At 44.7% G+C, this 17,855-nt stretch overlaps 2 protein-coding genes across 3 annotated transcripts in view; both read left to right on the top strand.

Moving 5' to 3' along the window:
* The first annotated feature begins 11,525 nt into the window (after positions 1-11,525).
* On the top strand, positions 11,526-14,200 carry LOC105567107 (breast cancer metastasis-suppressor 1-like protein-A). 2 transcript variants are annotated; one of them, XM_012021675.1, is made up of 4 exons: positions 11,526-11,678; positions 11,959-12,082; positions 12,851-13,073; positions 13,287-14,200. In XM_012021675.1, exons 3-4 carry the CDS (start codon positions 12,856-12,858, stop codon positions 13,759-13,761), a joined length of 693 nt encoding a protein of 230 aa, XP_011877065.1. In that variant the 5' UTR covers positions 11,526-11,678; positions 11,959-12,082; positions 12,851-12,855; the 3' UTR covers positions 13,762-14,200. The 2 variants fall into 2 exon arrangements, with proteins under 2 accessions (XP_011877065.1, XP_011877066.1); XM_012021676.1 differs by lacking the exons at positions 11,526-11,678; positions 11,959-12,082 and adding an exon at positions 12,127-12,199.
* Positions 14,201-14,299: 99 nt separating this feature from the next.
* The window catches only part of LOC105567106 (multiple coagulation factor deficiency protein 2 homolog), a 51,486-nt gene continuing 47,930 nt past the window's right edge, over positions 14,300-17,855 (top strand). Inside the window, exon 1 of the mRNA XM_012021674.1 lies at positions 14,300-14,925. The gene's annotated coding sequence lies outside the window, so the exon portion shown is untranslated. The remainder of the gene's footprint in view (positions 14,926-17,855) is intronic.

The following is a 17,855-nucleotide window of genomic DNA, read 5'->3' as shown; positions in this document are numbered from 1 at the left end:
TCTCGAGGATCCGGCACGCACGCGATCGCCCTCGATCCTGCGAGATGTTGACCGCCCCCCCCGGATCGGCTTGGCCCCTCCGACGCCTGGAACGGGAAAAAGCCAGCCGCCGTCGATTCTTGAGAAGATGACGACGTGGACAATTGTCGTCCCTGCGTTGGTTCGCGCGGCGTCAACACGTCGCTGCTACGTTTCTCCGCCGATTACCGAGAAACGCGAAATGCGAGCGCGTGGCATTTTAACGCCGTCGCCCTCGCCGGCCTGAGATCTTTTTTTCCCCCTCGAGCGGGTCTCGCCATTAAACGTCTCCGAATATTAAGGACACGGTCCCGAGTCAGTCCTTCGGGGTCTCTTCGCAAGAAACCGCGCCATAATGCGAAGCAGAAGAGCCGCGCGGCTCTCGCTCTCGACGGTCGAAGGGTTCTCTCTTTTTATTTCTTCGATTAACGATTAATGTCGATGGAATTTTCGATTATAGACACGCGACTCTAAGTGATACGAAAGTCCCCCAAAAAACGTATGACAATGTCTAAAAGCGTTAAAAATTTTAGATCTCTTTTTAGATGTCTTTGCGACCTGTTTTTTTTTTAACAATGTCTGAGGACACATCTATTTATAAGAATGAAAATGTGACAAGAGATTCGAACTATATTTTCTTCCGTGTAACATTAAAAATTGAAATTCGTATGGCTCAAATGTGGTAAATACCCGCCCGCCTAGTAAGAGGGAGGTCCAGGTTTAAATCCTGGCTGAGGTAATATTTTTCGCAATAAATTTAATAATATGAAACATTTAGACATTAACACCCCGTCACGACTCTTGGTCCTTTATTCCTTTAAATTTGTGTTTATCACATTTGAGCCATACGAATTTTAATTTGCGCGGACGCAACATGCGTTTCTTACTTTCATTTAATTATTTGGTCGGGTGGGAGGGTAATAATGGGGATACATTGTGTGGAGGGTTGTTGTACTGTGTTTTAAGACTGACTATTTAAGTCGGCGCGCAGTTCTCGTTTACGAATATTGTCACGATAGGTGGCATTCGAGAATCAACATTAGACTGTTTATTGCGATGAATATTTCCATACGCCTCGGTGGTCGAATCGGCTGAGACGCCTTAGTAAGAGGAAGGTCCAGATTCAAACACTGGCCGAGGTAATATTTTTCGCAATAAATTTAATAATATGAAACATTTAGACATTAACACCCCGTCACGGCTCTTAGTCCTTTATTCCTTTAAAATTGAAAATTGAATTCGAATTGCAAGCCAGATACATCTTTTCAGCTCACGGGTAATTTCGCAAACGTCAATCTTAATCTAAGTTTAACTGATTCTTTGCCTCCTTCTAAAGCCAGTTTCGGGAAAGAGGCGGAGAGTAGGTTAAACTAAGATTAAAGCGTACCGACGGCAGTGAAACCAACCCGTAAGCGTTATAATTCCAAGTTTACCTGTAATCTACCGGGTGATCGACCAACGTTTTATAGTACGAACGGTGCCAAAACGCCCGTAGGAAAATTGGTCCTCTGCACAGAGAGATTCACTTTTGAAATTTACAAATATTGTGTTTTTTTATATACAAAACCTTGTCTGTGAATGGACAAATTCCGGGAGATAAAAATGCAAACATTCCGGGAATGGAATACGTGCTTTTGTGAATTTATCAAATTTTGTGAATTTATCAAATTTGTGCCATGATATCAAGTGAAAGATCTCAACTTCTACTACTATTATTTATTTGTTCCTTTGCTACAAGTTTGTTGTTTCATCTTGCGCATGAAACGTAATATGCTTTAAATGTGTTGGAACATTTTCGGGAGAAATGCTGGTTTATTCGTCGGATTCTCTTTAAACGAACGCGTCCCCCGATAACAATAGATCTCACAGAGATGAGCTCGCGTGCGTTATTTAATTTTAATTGTCGTGTCGCACGTGTACCTACAAGCAAATATCGATTTTTCGCTTCGAGTTTTTAATTTATTTTTTATATCGTCCGCTATTCCCTAGACTTCCTTTTGTTTTAATACGTTTACAGGCGCAGACTGTAAAGTGACATACGTCGTTATGTTATTTTTTTACTCACTTTCTTAACACGGGTATAAAAATGGGTAGTAATTTTCATATTTGTTTCCGAATCGAAATCACGGACGTCGTTTGTAGTCGAGACTTCATTTGCATCTGATATCATTGTCACGTTAACGAACGGTATTCTTTGGATGATGTTGCTCTCAGTCGAGAGATCATAAGGATGAGAAGCACGACGGCGAGAAATCACATAATTTCTTTTTCATTTTATAAATTTTCGAAAGAAAAATGTGACTTATAGTCGCCAGTAATGATTAAAAATAAAAACAGTTAGCTTATTGTCGGTATTCTTTGGATGATGTTGCTCTCAGTCGAGAGATCATAAGGATGAGAAGCACGACGGTGAGAAATCACATAATTTCTTTTTCATCTTATAAATTTTCGAAAGAAAAATGTGACTTATAGTCGCCAGTAATGATTAAAAATAAAAACAGTTAGCTTATTGTCAACCCAACTGGCAAATTTTATTGAATTTGTTACGTTTCGATCATACTTCAGGTTCTTTTCCAGTAACAATACAAATAAGAAAACAAGGAAAAATTCATAGACTAGTAAGTCATCGTTATCCGCAAGATAGAGTCAAAAGATAAAAGTAAGTTCAAATCGAACCTCAATAATATTCGGATATGCGCTTATTTTTATCTTTTGACTCTTACGGATGACGATGACTTACTAGTCTGTGAATTTTTCATTGTTTTCTTATTCGTATTGTCACTTGAAAAGGACCTGAAGTAAGGTCGAAACACGGGAAAATTCTTTTAAAAATCGACCAAACTGGCACAAAAAGTGATATATATTTAAGTCACAAGTTTCGACCTCTTTATAGATTTTTACGAAGTTTCGGTAACAAATGTAGTTTTCTGCGTCGGACGAGGAAGATGAGTTGTTGGTTCGCTGTACAAGTCTTCTCCCTAGTGTGGATCCACATTTTCATTAATGTAGTCGTTTCTATGCCAGTTTTATGCCAGTTAGGTTCATTTTTAACAGAATTTCCTGGGGTTTAATTACCACTGGCGGCAATAAGCCTCACTCAATAAGGTCGAAGCGTTGTAACGAACTCAATCAAATTTGCCAGTTGGATTGACAATAAGCTCAGCGTTTTAATTTTTATAAATTTTCCCATTGGATTGTAATTCACTGTACTCAGGTGAAATTAGTCGGGGCGGTTTGTCAGGGCAAAATGTTACAAATGTCGCCTACGAAATATATTCGAACATTATTCCCCCTTATTGAGATTAGGGGTGCGTTTTATTGTATTAAAATTTCCATTTGAAACTTTCGTATAAAAGTTACACGCGTAGGAAAATATATGAGAGGCAATGAAATTTCGAATTCTTCTCGCCTCGAGAGGATAGGCCGAGATAAAAGTTCTTATTGCGATGCCATTACAGGAAAATAAGGCTCGACCAACCACTAATGTTTTTCGCACACAGCGCCGTTTTAAGGGTCTATTACGGCGCAAGAACTCTCATTAACTTCTCAGGAGTGCTATAAAACCATCTAATGCGTACAGATAATGGCGATTCTTTCGTCAGGCGCATCGCCACATAATCAACTAAGAATTTACGTTATTAAGCGTGAAAGAAAAGATATTTCCGTTCATTTCCTCTTTTTTTTTCTTTTACACGCTTTTCACGCCAAAGGCCATTTGCGGATAACGATTATTCATTCCGTTAATAACGTTAAGCTGCTTTTACTCGCGTGGGATGCAAATCGCCATCCAGCTTTTGAGGCGTTTATAAATCGCATAAAATTCAATGAATCGACGTGTATCGTTGCGCGTGCCGCAAGTCGCACGCGCTTAACTGAAAGAATCGCTCGAGCCCGGATCATTTAGCACCGATCCAATGTTTGCGGAAACGGCCCGCGGTTAATTCGATGATCGCAATTCGAGTATCGAGAAGGCGGGCTTCTCCCTTTTTCCAAAAATCGGACATCGATGCCTCGCCGGCAGTTGTAATCAATATACCGCGCAAATTATCATCGATCACTTGAAATCGTATAGTCGAGTCTCGAACTGACGGATATACCGAAATAATCCGAGCTATACGCGCGAGTTTGATAATGCCGGCGATATATATCTCCCGCGGAGAGATCGCGTACTCCCTGGGCGAGCTGAATCTGCCGGCGCAAGATACGCCGGCGTTTTATACACCCGCATTAAGCCGCGAGTACGGGAGCTCGGGTTCATCGGGGATCGGTTTTCATACGCGTTTCCGACTTTGAATGCGAGCTCAATAATTGATACCAACGCGGTGGCAGCGCCGGCGGTGGCGGCCAGTCAATCGACGCTGACTGCTGCCTTTTATTCGCGGCGGCCTTGGATTACATAAGTCACGCAGGATACCCTCCCGCGATGCGAGGCCGAGTGCACGTGAATGCAAATGTCCCATTGTCTCGGAACGGGGTCGCGATGTAATCGTGAAAACGGCGTTTGACGGCGTCACCTCGCCCTGGCGAGCGTCGCACCCCTTCGGCGCCCTTGCGCGCGGTGAAAATCCGTTTGACCAATTTTCCGGAATTTGTCGCGACCTGGAACGTGACGAAAAATCGGAAAATTAGCACTCGTCACAAGGAACCCTTCCGCGCGACGTAATACGCGCTTAGACTTTGATACGTCAAAGACCAACGACTGACGGTTGACTGATGAAAGGATTAACGTGAAGTGTACTAGATGCAGTAATTGTTCGGATAATAATTAGACGGTTGAGTGTTTCGGACGAGAGAAAAAGAGGACGTATGCATTACCCCATCCGAGCTGTGCGCCGCGGCAAGAACGTATCTCCTGCTAACGATGGCCCCACCGCAAAAATGGTTTTCAATAATTGAGCGCTTCAATAATACCTGATAAGAGGATACCGGCCGTCCGGAGCACCGGCGCTCCGCAAATCGCCGACGATTCGCGTTGTCTGGCAAACCTACCGAAATTGAAAATATTTTTACTTTTCAACGTAACGCGAAAAAATGCTCAAAGTATCAATTCCAAATTGACTACACATACAATATGTTATGTATAAACCCTCGTTTTTTGGTGTATTAAGTTTCGTTGCTTACTTTAATAGTTATGTTTCGCGTAATAATATAGATTACGTTTTGAAATACGAAATAGGTCACGAGCGAGTCCATGTTATAACATGAAATGTGTATTTTAACAAAATTTTTTTTAAGTACGGGCTAAGATCGCCACGTCGTTTTATAAAATGCGCGGTAAATGCTGGACGGATACACGTCGTCCAGGATTGACGTTTTCACGTTGTGTTGTTTAACTTTAACATATGGAAAGCTGTGACAGTCGCCGACGATCGACAGTATCGCACTACTGCATCTCATTGATTTCAGGTAAAATATAACCGGTTGTCAATAAAGAGTCGATTAAACGACTAGATTTGTTAAAAATTGCACTCATACCTGGTGCATAATTGCTCTGGGAAAAAAAGGTACAGTTAGCAACCCATTTTGGGGCCCACAATTAGTAATCCAATTATTTGGATCGTTCGTATTTCTACTCTGGGCAAAATTTTGATAAGTTTTTCTTTGTAGTAAAGCAACTTAACATTTCGGTTAGTGCCTCTTAAGTGAAAACGATCTTTGCGTTACTGAATATCGACAGAACTAATTGAGAGAATTGATTAGTATTACTCTAATATCTTGGATATGGATGGAACAGCTAATTGCGATTTTTAGTTACGCGGGGTGAAATTCGTAAAAGATTGGAGCTACGAACAATCCAAATAATTCAATTACTATTTGCGGGCCTCAAAATGGGTTGCTAACTGTCCTTTTTTCCCCCAGAGTGGACGTGCAATTTTTCACCTCTCGCAAAGTTCCGCGAAACTCGCAAAGTGACGACGAGTTGGAATTTTGTCAACGTATAATTTTGTTCTCGCTTGCGTATAATTCTTCTGTTTTAGAATAATCAAATTAAATTCGAAAAAAGGGATTTTGAAACGGATAGTGATACAAATTTGCTGCGTACGTTAATTGTTGAACGGAAGTTAAGTATCCCGCCGAGGAAGATTTGACAACGCTCGGCGACTTGTACGCTGTCGAAAAATTTTTTACATCTGCCGCGGGATATATTCGAGATCGCATATAAATAGATACGTTTACGTTCCATTATCCCATCATCTCTATTTCATGATAAAACAACACCGTGTCGATATAAAAGCGACCTGCGTTTCTCGTGCGCGTTCACGAGGATCGATCGCGGCGACCGCGAATGACACGTGAGCGGGCAGAGGGACACGCGGAAATTATCGATACTTCGATCGATCAACAGGATTGTCATGGCAAACGCGACTGAATTAGATTCTAAACGCCTAACCGAAGTGGATAGCCGTTTATAAACCCACGGTGATTCCATCAATCTTTCACCCTGAATTTCTTGGCGACCAAAACACATTTAAACACGATCGATAACGATCCATTATACTTATTTCCGTCATTTATCGTTATCGCTGGACAGCGATCTAGCGATTTTCTAATCTTATCTTTAAAGGAATTCGAGAGGGACGATCCTTCAGGTTCCGCTTAAGTTTTGCACTTTGCACTCGGCGCGTTGCCCTCTTTTATTTCTAGCGGGGCGAAAGTGAAAAACGCAAAGCGAGAAACCGCAAAGTTACTTTAAACATTAATATAGATCCTAGGTTACTTCTCGGCGATAAGCCCAATTTCGATTCAGGACCCTCGGTGACGCCACCGAGGCCGATAAAACGTTCAGGACCCTTCGATCGTCAACGGAGAACTTGTATAAATTTTTACTCGTATCATAAGTGGCAGTGGAAAAAAAAAAGTGTGGTCTCTAAGGTAACGGACCCTTCGCGCAAATGTCAATTTCCTAGGAGGTCTCGGGAAGGCAGAAGGCCTCTCCGTCTCTGTATCTTCTCCTCGCCGTCTTTATCTATCTCTATTTCTCTCTGAGGACGATTCGCGCCCACGTTGCTCTCTCTCTCTCTCTATGCCCGGACCCCGGCGGATCATTACACACCCTTGGAAAAGGCACGACGACGCACGACGACCGCGGGACACGTGACTCGCGGGGAGACGTGGTCCCAGAAGCGTGACACGCGACCCAGAAGCCGCGCTGTGCGTGTCAAATATATTTTATTTGTCGCGATTAGTTCCCGGGGAAAAAAAACTCCGGTCTCGTTTTAATAATCACCGCGGAATGGAAACTATTCCGTTAGTTCCACCGTCAAACGCAAACTGCATTACCGCGCTCATCCTAATTACGTAAGCGATCGAGAGGGGGGGAAACTTTGTTGGGCGGAAGCGTAGTTGTTTTCGAGCGGGGCAGAATTAACGTTGTACATACACGCAGTCGCATTACGGTGTATTTCCACGCCGACAACTGCCATCGCAACATCTCCGCGTTTGCCACCGAAATAGCGCTTTTCGTTATTAGGGCGCCCCGCATACGGCACAAGATCCCACGGTATTTAAAGATGAGTTGCCTAGTGGACGTTGGTTGTTTTAGGATCGTCCGCGAACGCATTTGGAAAATGTCAGGCTCGGTTTCGCGCAGAAGAGGCGGAGGACCAGGAATAGCGCCCTACTTGTCCGAGGTTTCGTCCGCGTTTCTCCATCGGAAATGGCGATTAGCGGCCCGGCGCGGCGGGGCGAGGACGCGAATTGCGCGAGGGGCAAAAGAAGACGATAAGACTTATCGTTGTTCTCCTCCCACGGCGATGCAGTTAGCGGTCCCGCTCCCTTTTAGGGCGACACGCATTACCGGCCGCCCTATCAGTCATTAACTTCGTTAACCGCCGTGCCACGAATAATCAAACTAACCGTTGTGCGCAGAGGAACTTCCTGCGGGACGATAAACGACGATAAATAACGAGCGTGTCGCGAAAATCGATTCCGCCAACGAAGACAGACTCGTTTTTGCGATACCGTAGTTCGAGTAGCGCCAAGCGCGCACGGGGCTCCCGCGTTTCACGAGCAAAACGGCAATTTCCATTCTGGACTTAAATTATCATTCGCCCCACACGCGACTCTGGCGCGACATTAATATTTAGCGTGTTCGAAGCACGCTACCGCAAGAAGTCTAACAGGGAGTCTCTCTCTCCCTCTCTCTCTCACACACACACACACACACTTTCACCCCCCCTCTCTTTCTCATAAATACACGGTAAACGCGCTGAAGCTTTTCGTACTTTCATCTTAGATTTATATCGCCGTTCATCTTGATGCAACATTAACGTTTTGTACGCTCGGAGAGGACACGCTATCGTCGAAGTATCCTATCGCCAAGGTATTTAAATACGAGAGAGGGCCTGGAGAACGCGATCCATCATGTCACGTTACCGCGGTCCGCTCTCCGCTCGCCGGGAGCGGCGAATACGTTGCCTCAGGGAGAAAGAGTACGTGTGTTCAATAGCGAAAAGCGGAGAATAATGAAAAAAAAATCGCGAACGGGGGGGAAGGGTGCGCGGCAGCCGCGCGACGCGACTTCGGGAGGCGAGGGTCGCGTTCGACCCCTCGACGAGCGATGTGAGCGCACCCTTGCTCCCACCGAGACTAAAATCGATCGACAAATTAGGTAAGGTAATTAGCGCTTCCGCGGTTCGCGATATCCTATTGTCGCCGAGGTTCGTAAACCTCCGTCGCACTTATTCCACACTGGCGGAGAAGGAGTGAATTTATTCGCGCGGACGAAAAATGCCCCGAACGAGGTTTTAGGTGAACAAATTGCACGACTAACGCAACAAGCTAGTCGAGCCAACGACATACATTTGTATATATGCCAATTGCGTGGATAAGTTTAGCGATTATCAACGTTAATAACCTTTAACGTTTACACGATACGATATTTGTACAAAGGGGAGCATCGTCATTTCCTTTTGCCCCGAGCAACGTTTCTCCTCAGGTTTTTTTTTCCTCACTCCAATTTTCCTCTTCGATGCATCAGGGGGTGTGTGCACCGCTGAATAATTGATCGATCTCCGAATATACGCTTATTGTACTTTCGCGAACCTTTAAAAGTAAAGCGCTTGTATTTTCTCGGCAGAAAGGACATAATGTCGCCAATTATCTCTCGTATCGGGACTATCTTTTTATTACAGAACGACGACAGTGGACTGACGGATAATCGAGGATAACGCAAAAACATCCCGTCGGATTAATAATTGATGTGAAATCGTTGTAAAAAAATGAATGTTGATTTTATCTAAGCGTCGCGCTGCGCTATTAATCCTACGCTGTCACATGCTTCCTTTGACTCGGGAGTGTGATAGATCAAAGCGATCACTCACTAGAACCGGCTCTCATTTCCTTGCAACGTCAGTTTATCTCTTCTTCCCTTCATTATAAATTCCAAACTACCCTCGCGCGCGCAAAGTCGATAAAGCTTCAAATATTTAAGATGGATCACACGGGGAGATAACTGTGCGACGAAAATTTTATTTCCCCTCGGCAAACAAGAGGGGAGAGGCTCGAGCTAAAGCGATACGCCTAAGCGGTCATTTAGTGGTGCATTTACCCCGCCGTCTCGAATTTGCATTTCGGTTTTTAACCAGCGCGATATCAAGCGGATATCACGAAGCCGTTCGGAGCCCGCGACTATTCCCCGGCGAACCGCGATCGCGCCCCGATAAATGTTGCATGAAATGAATATTAAGAATCCGTGTAAAGCCGTCGCCGCACGAGAAGGATCGCGGACCACACCGAGCGCCCTTTCCACCCTTTCCCCCGTCACCGAGGTGTAACTCGAGGACTCCTGTCGGGCGTCGAATTTCGTGGCAAACAATATCGATCGCCCGAGTATCAAACTGGTGCAATCGGCCGATAGCTCTCGGTGCGATAAAGCGGGGGGGAGAAAAAATTGGCCGAAAGGTATATTCGTCGGCGTGGAAAGGAGAAAAAAAATTAAGCGCGCAATTTATATTTTTCTGCGAGGGACAATTTATCTCTCTCTCTCTCTCTCTCTCGCAGCGAGAGAAAGCGAGAGATCGACGTCCCGCAGAAGGTCTGCGGAAATAATTTCGGTATCTTCCCTCTCGCGGGGACCTCGAGATCGGTCACGTATGGGCAAATGGAGACATTTGTCCGCCCGCCAGCGGCGCCCTCGAAGGACACTCCGGCATTTTACACTTTATCCCAGAGATTTAAGGGCTACTAGGAAGCGAGATGTGCTACGCGTTCGAAACTGCACAAATGTCCCGCGTGCGGCGGGGCTCGAAACGACGTAAAAAAAGAAAGGGGAAAAAACGAAAAAAAAACGGAGAATAATGAAACACAAAAAAAAACATATTTCGTACGGAACAAATGCACAAAACGAGCTCTGTACCTTCTTTTCTCGCAGAAATCGAAAGACCTATCTAACCGAAAGTCTTCATGAAAACGCGCAGGAAGCACACACGAGAGAGAAATATATATTATTATATAAATATATATGAGATATAAGAAAAAAATTGCTAGTATACCTTGCAGTTATACGAATGTTGCATTGTCTAACTGTTTGTTCCATACAGATCCAGATGTATTATTGTATCCGATGGAGTATTATATATCAAAATATATAATATATATCTATATATATTACGATTCTCCCGTGCAGTTTACAGAGTTCTTCCGTTTCTCCCAGTAAGTAAAATAATTTTGAATCGTATTTCAGTTGCAATTTCACATATATTTTGGACTTGCTAAATTTACTCCAATTATACTCTTTTCTTTTTTTTTCTTTGCAACTACATCGATACGCAAGCACGGCAAATAGCACGCGACTTGCCACGTGCTGGTGTAAAAGAAGGAGGAGATTTACTCTTGTAAAGAGAAAGCAAGGAAATTCTATGCCTTTATATTTCTGCTCGTCGTTAAATTAAATAAAGAACTAAATTGAAACGAACTAAATCTGCGCAAAGTCAGTGTTTTGAAAAAAAATGTGACCGTGTGAGTTTCTTGCAATATATCGCTTTGTCGTGGCCGTTTGTCCTCGGAAACTAACTCGTGAAAAAGTCTAAAAGAATTTACACGCTGACGTCACTTGTAAGAAAGTTTTAAATTTTATGCAAGTAGTACTTGCTTCTTACTGATATCTCCTTAACTCTTTAGTCATCGCGCAGTTTTTAGTAAGTCGGGCGTCTTGAAGGACCTTGTGAACAATCGATTTACAACTTTCGAGTTTATGTAAAAAGTATCTTATTTTGGAAATAATATTTTAAAGACCGCGCGCGACGGAGTTAAAATTTGTATCCATAAAATGAATTGGACACCAAAGACTGATGGAATCAGTAATATTCTATCGAGAAAAATTGAAATTTACAAGTCTCCCTCTCAACACTGCGGAGAAATGCGATAATTCGGATCAATCAATGGACTTATTATCAGATGGTAAGCCAAGGATGGTCGGTAAAATTCGTCTCCCTCGAATGAATTTCGTGCGCTTGGCATCATCTATAGCCACAAAGCGAAGTCGTCAAGTTTTCTCTGTAGATAACATTTGTGTGTCTCGAACGAGGATTTGTTCATTTTTTAATAATCTGTTACGCATTTGTCTTATATCTCATTTATTATAATTTTATGTGGACGAGAGATGATACCCTTCCGGACATGGAATACACAGTTGACAACGAAGAAATAAACCGTTATCCGTACGTAAATTGAAATATGCAATACAACGATGGTACACGAATTTGTGGCTAATTTTGTTGCTTCGAGAAAGTATCAAAAATGATTCTACCCGGTTCTTTATTCCGTTTTGCCCAGCTGACAGCCGTGCGAATAACCAATCGACTTTTCCGCAACGGTAGAATTAGCGGGATACATTTCTTTCGCGAACGATTTAAATAACTGCGGGCCTCAGGCTGCTCCCGCCGCTTGAAAGAAACGACAAATGTCCCGAACTAACCTAGTGTCTTTTTCTTCCCGCAGTTGGTACGCGACGCTCCGATGACACTGGTTGTCATTGTTGTCAACAGTTGTGCCGATCGCGTGTCCACCGAGCGAGGGAAAGAACGCGAGGGCGTATCGACGAAATTAACAGGACCGCCGCATAGTAAGTGCACCGACGACGCGGCGAGAATTTCGCCAGCTTGCCCGACTTGGGTCTCGGATCGCGCCGGCGTGTTTTCCCACTTACGTCTCCCCGTCCGCGTAACTTCGGAGCAACACGGTAATCTCCCGCCCAATTGCGCGCGAACAATTGTACGCGTATGTCGCGAACAGACGCGCGAGCCGTCGCTTTCCGCGAGACTCTGATGCACGAGGCGATATTTTCAATCCCGGTGCCTCGAGCGCGCCGCGACGTACACTTCGCCTCCGCACAGGTTATGTTGTGACCGCTGCACCTCTTTCTTGCCGACCGAGTGTTTATTTCGAATACATTCGCTTCTCGGTGGAATAACGTATTTTGGAGAAGTAATCCCATGAGAGGGAAGACTCGGGATTGCCTGGTAACCGAATCGAGGAGCGTTTGGGCCTGAGCAGAATGGCTGTCTCGTATTGTTTAAGACACAAGACAGTCAGTGCGCGTTGCTTTAAGACCTCTCTTCTTCCTCTTCAATTAGGCTCGAGCCTGTTTCTCCAGCCGTCCATCCTCCTGGGGGTCTTCTGGACGTTGGTTTCCCCATCTCTTGCTGTTCTTGCTATTCTCTCTTCCCCCATTCTGGATACGTGATCCATTCACGTCTTCGTCTTACTTTAAGACAAAGATTTAAAGCATAAAAGATAAGAATACAAGACAGCCATTCTGCTCAGGCCCTCAAATATCTTGCGCCGTGTATCCTGTAAAAGAGTGGTGCACTGACCGAGCGTTTCTTTACAGGATAAATGCCAAGTGTGAAGGATGAATCGGAGGGTGAAGGGGAGGAGATGTCTCACGACAGCAACGACAGCAATCAGAGCTCCGCGTCGTGCGACAGCAGCGCGGAGCACACCGACAGCGATGACTCGTCGGAGATGGACGAGGACGAGTGCGAAAGGAGGCGCAACGAGTGCATGGATAACCTGCTCGACTTGGAGAGGCAGTTTACTCTACTCAAGGAACAGTAAGTGTGCCGTGTTTAGCTCTTTTTATATTATTTATAATCGCTCCTCTTTTGTTACCATCGTAAATGTGCAAATTTTTGTAAAATAAGTTCAACATTTACGTAGTTGCATTTTTGTTCGATTTCCACCTTTTCTTTCAGAGGCTTAAATTTACTGTTGTGCGATAATTTGCACATTTTTGATGAAAATGCATAGTAAACATTTGTATTCAGGTTGTACCGAGAAAGAATCACGCAAGTGGACACAAAGCTCGGGGAAGTTCGCGTTGGAAAATCCGAGGAATACCTAATACCGCTGGAGCGACTGAAGGAAAATATGAAAACGAAAACGGAAGTGGCTGGAATACTGAAGCAGTACAGACTACAAAATATCCAGAATAAGTTCCTGGCAGAGGAGCTGGCCGCCTTTCAAAATTTCGAAAGCGAGAAAGGCCTGGTCTGGGACTGCATCCATAACGATCTGCAGGATAAGATACGCCGTTTGGAGGAAGATAGAAATAACGTGGATATACACGCGGACTTGTGGCTTAATACCACCGGCAGAAGACGCAGGAATCATTCGGACAGAAGACGAGCGGTTTCCGTTGCGGGCCCTTACATCGTTTACATGCTCAACGACGCGGACATATTGGAAGATTGGGCGTTAATAAAAAAGAGTCTAGGTAGTCGGAAAGCGGAAATAATGTAAATTGTATTTCGTGCGCGTTGGAGGGACGTTAAAAGTAGCTTTCTCGCATTACACGTCCATCTCTGATGTGAATAGGAATTTCGTTCAACTGGAAATGGTCTAAGATTGGACAAGCAACTGGCATCCATTGAGCATTTGATATCTGTACAGTGTGCCTTGATAAACAAAATAAGGGTGATTATTTACTAATCTAAATAATTGCCGACTTAAAATATCATATTTGCCAAGACGTACTTCTGCGGTGCACTAGTGCAGAAAAATTATGTACATACGACTATGTCATCGGAAAAGACAAATCACAATTGAAAGGAAAAAAAAGAGCGGATATATATATATATTGTCTGTACCAATTTCAGATAGTAAGAAGGTTTACATTCTGAGGCAAACGACAATTATGTTAATTCATATTGTCAAAAATAATTAGTTTTTATATTCGATATATGTAAGTCTATCTTCTCTATATTTATTTTCCTTTATCTCCTGTTTATTACATCTACTTAATATTTTTCCATCTTCCTCGTTTCAGAAGAAATAAGACAAAAGTGTATCTACATATACCTACACCTCTCTTGTCATCTTCCTAATGAAGTATCGAAATAATCAATATTTCCAAATTATCGCAATCATTATTCATTAGAGAATAATAATTTCGTCATTTTCTTCTTGCATTATCACGGTCTAGTCGGAAGAAAAAGTTTAACTGAATAGTGTTTGAAACGCGCAACCTTGACACGTGATATCAAAAACTGATCGTCACTAGTAAAATTTTATATTATATTAGCATATTAGAATTTCATTTAAAGACATTTAAGCGTACTTTGTTCATTCAAAGGCGAATGTAAAGAAGAATTGTATAAATATATTTTATTATTATACTGTTTAATATATATCTCATAATATTTCAATTCTTCAAGTATATGACAAAGGACTATAGTCCTTAAAATTTTTGTACAACAGTAATCAGTAGTATAACACATATATTGACTGAGAAGAAGATAAGCGAAAGAACTGTATTATAAATAAAATGCATTTTAATTTTTTTACAGTATAACCGGCATATGTTGGCATCGTTCCAGTAGTTCAAGTTTTAATTAATATAATGCGGCAATTGATGGAGTCTTAAACCCTCATCCTATCGGCGAAGCTTGCAACAATACCGACAAAGTGAGCTCTCTTTTTCTTTCTGCTATTCTGTAATTTCATTGAGGTGATACAAATCGAACCGTTTGTTCTGATTCTTTTAAACGCGTTTTAAACATTGTCACAAAATTGCAGCAACGAAACACAATACGTTCCTTTTGCTGGCGACATTCAGCGAATTTCCGTCGAGCTCGGTAACGCGCGTCGAAAAGATTCAACGCAACTCTCGAATCTGCATGCCGTAAACACGATCTTAATTCGCGCCGTTCGGTAACTCGGGAGGAAAGAAGTGATGAAGGGAAAGAGAGGAGGATAATTTTAAATGTAATTTTTATTTAGGCTATGTACAACACATACGTACAATACGTGACCCTTGCTTAAAACTATGTTACGCTCGTCCGGTATGCATTTCCACTTAATTTTTAATCTTGTCCTCTCGACACAACGTGACGCGTGTAATCTCGCGTGTTGGACGCGCGGACATGTGCGCGCCCACGCACGACTTTGTGTGAATTTTGTGTGAATTTTGTGTGTGTGTGTGTGTGTGTGTATCTGTTCATGTGTGAGTGTACCGTGTGCACGATATGTTACAAACTTTTTTTTAGGAACATTTCTCGTGGAATGCCGCGAGCGGTAATAATAAGGTCGCAGCGAAACTACACGAAAACAATGCGCAGTCGTCTGCAGCTTCATCCTCGAGTCGATATATTGATTAGACAGTTATCGAAAAATGACACCAATATAGACGATTGTTGACTGGACAGATTCCGAATATTTATGACTGAGAGGCGCCAGGGAGAGAAGTCGCGAGTCGCGCGTTAATTAGCCGTTTGCGCCCCGCGCGGCGGTCCGCTTGCAAAATCCCTCTCTGATGTCTCCGCGGGATTATACAATTCGCGATACCGGGGTGAATAGATATTGGTATTCGTCGCATAAAAAAAAAAATTTCGCACGCGTTTGTGGTGACATTTCTCAGACTCGGAGTGCTTTAACGGAACGGCAGCTTCGCCCGATAGCTTCCTTTCCTCGTAGGAAACTGTACGAGGCGCACGCGATTCCCCGTCTGGGATCGCGTGTAAATGTAACGATTGTAATTGGAATCGATGCGGGACTTGGTCGACGTGGAGCGCGCTCAAAGTGCAAACGGTTAAAAGCGACGAGAGCTCCGATTCTGCTTTTACGCGGGAAAGCATCCGGACGACGAACGATATCGCAATAATTAACCGGCTTGCGGCAACAGGGTGAATAATGTACGCTCGGCAACCGTCTCATCGACGATTTTCATTTTGCGTGATATTCGCAAATTACCCCTCGTTAATGATACATAATCGCCGCGGCCGTGTTCCGCGCTTCCATCCGCGATATCGGCCCGGAGTCATTCCGCCTGTTGATGCAACCGGCACGACCATTGCGAGGACAACATTGTTACACGATACGATCTGTTAGCGAGTAATTACATATTTAATCCTGGATATGGATGAGATGGAGCGCGACCCCCCATCTTTCTCGTTAAAACTCCGTCGGCTCCGCGGGCTCCTCGCGATCGCGCGCGGCCTGTGCGCCTCGATTGTCCAGGCATCGAGATCTCCCCCGATGAGAGAGAGACTTCCTCGCCGCCGATGCGGCGCGATAACGTTTCCGACCTGCTCTCGTCCAGGATTCGAGAAGCGCCGCGACGCCGACGCGCCTCCCGACGGTCGACGCTCGCGGAGGCAGCGGCGAGGGCGAGATCGAGAACCCCCGGTTCCTCGCCCCGGCCAATTCACCCTTCCGCGATCCGTCGTTCCGCGCGCCTAGGCGTGCGCGGCGCCGGACACTTTCTCGTGCGTGAAATCGGAAGAGAAGCCGCCGCCGCCGCCGCACGCAAATCCGCGTCAACTCCCCGGTCCAGTTTCCGAACGTCTTTTCGGCCGACGCGCTTACGCACGTCCTGAAAACCGACACGACTCTAAAAAATATAAACGACGCTGTCGTCAACGGCCATCCCGATGTCTCTCCGCGCTTCTTCTCGATAATTTCCATTCTATCAACTTCTGTGCCCCCCCCTCCCCCCCCCCCCCACGTGCGCCGCTCTCGGAAGATCGGATAATACGTACTTACAGTTCAGCATCTCACGCGAGGCGCGAAAGATCTCGTATGTTTCTCCCTGTCGTTCCTTCAGTCCCCCCTTTCAAGTCGACGCGTGGCGGCGGCGTCCGGTCGCGGCGCGAAGGGGTGAGTTCCGGGCGATCCGCGTCCGGTCGCGACGGGGGGAAACCTCCCTGGCGCCCCTCAAATTTCGAAACGCAAAAACACTGTCGGAATTCCCCGCGCGCGCCTCCTTCCGACGCGCCGCCCTCCCCTCCCCCCCCCTCTCGTTATCCAAAATCGTGATTCAACATAAGCACACAAATCAATGCCTAATATCATTCACTAAGGGTATGCTTACACTTTTAAAAGGACATTGAAAAATCGCATATGCTAGAGTATCTGCCGATTACGCAATCTCTATATGTATCTATATCTCTTCTCTCTCGCCCGCTTATGTACAACACCGTCCCCCCTGTCCCCCCCCCCGCCCCTCCCTCGCCATTTCTCTCGCTAATTAACGAAGGTGTGTGGCACGTGTCGTTGTTAGGAGATTAACGGAATACTGCGCGCGCGCGCGAGTGCGTTAATTACGCGTCTCTCGGAACGGAAAGAACCAGTCGCGGGGAAAAGAAACGTAGCTATACGTAGAAAATACGCGGTGATCTCGCGGATCTAAAAGAAACGGGCCCTATACGGCTCTCTGTACACGTTAAATCCCCACCGCGATTCGCGAGGTGCAGGGTGTCTCGGGCATCGCGCGTGATGAAAAGAAGTGACAGATCGGGTTTCTTCGTATACGCTGTGAGGATCGGCTGGCGAAATGAAGCTTCGTTAAAATTAATTGGAGGAAAGATATTGTTGAAACGTCTCGCCCGTCTGGATTG

The sequence above is a fragment of the Vollenhovia emeryi genome, unplaced genomic scaffold, assembly GCF_000949405.1.
Source record: "Vollenhovia emeryi isolate VEMERY1.0 unplaced genomic scaffold, V.emery_V1.0 DF939140.1, whole genome shotgun sequence".
Lineage (NCBI taxonomy): Eukaryota > Metazoa > Arthropoda > Insecta > Hymenoptera > Formicidae > Vollenhovia > Vollenhovia emeryi.
The sequence above is the reverse complement of the archived record's forward strand: the minus strand, read 5'-3'. Positions and strand labels throughout refer to the sequence as shown.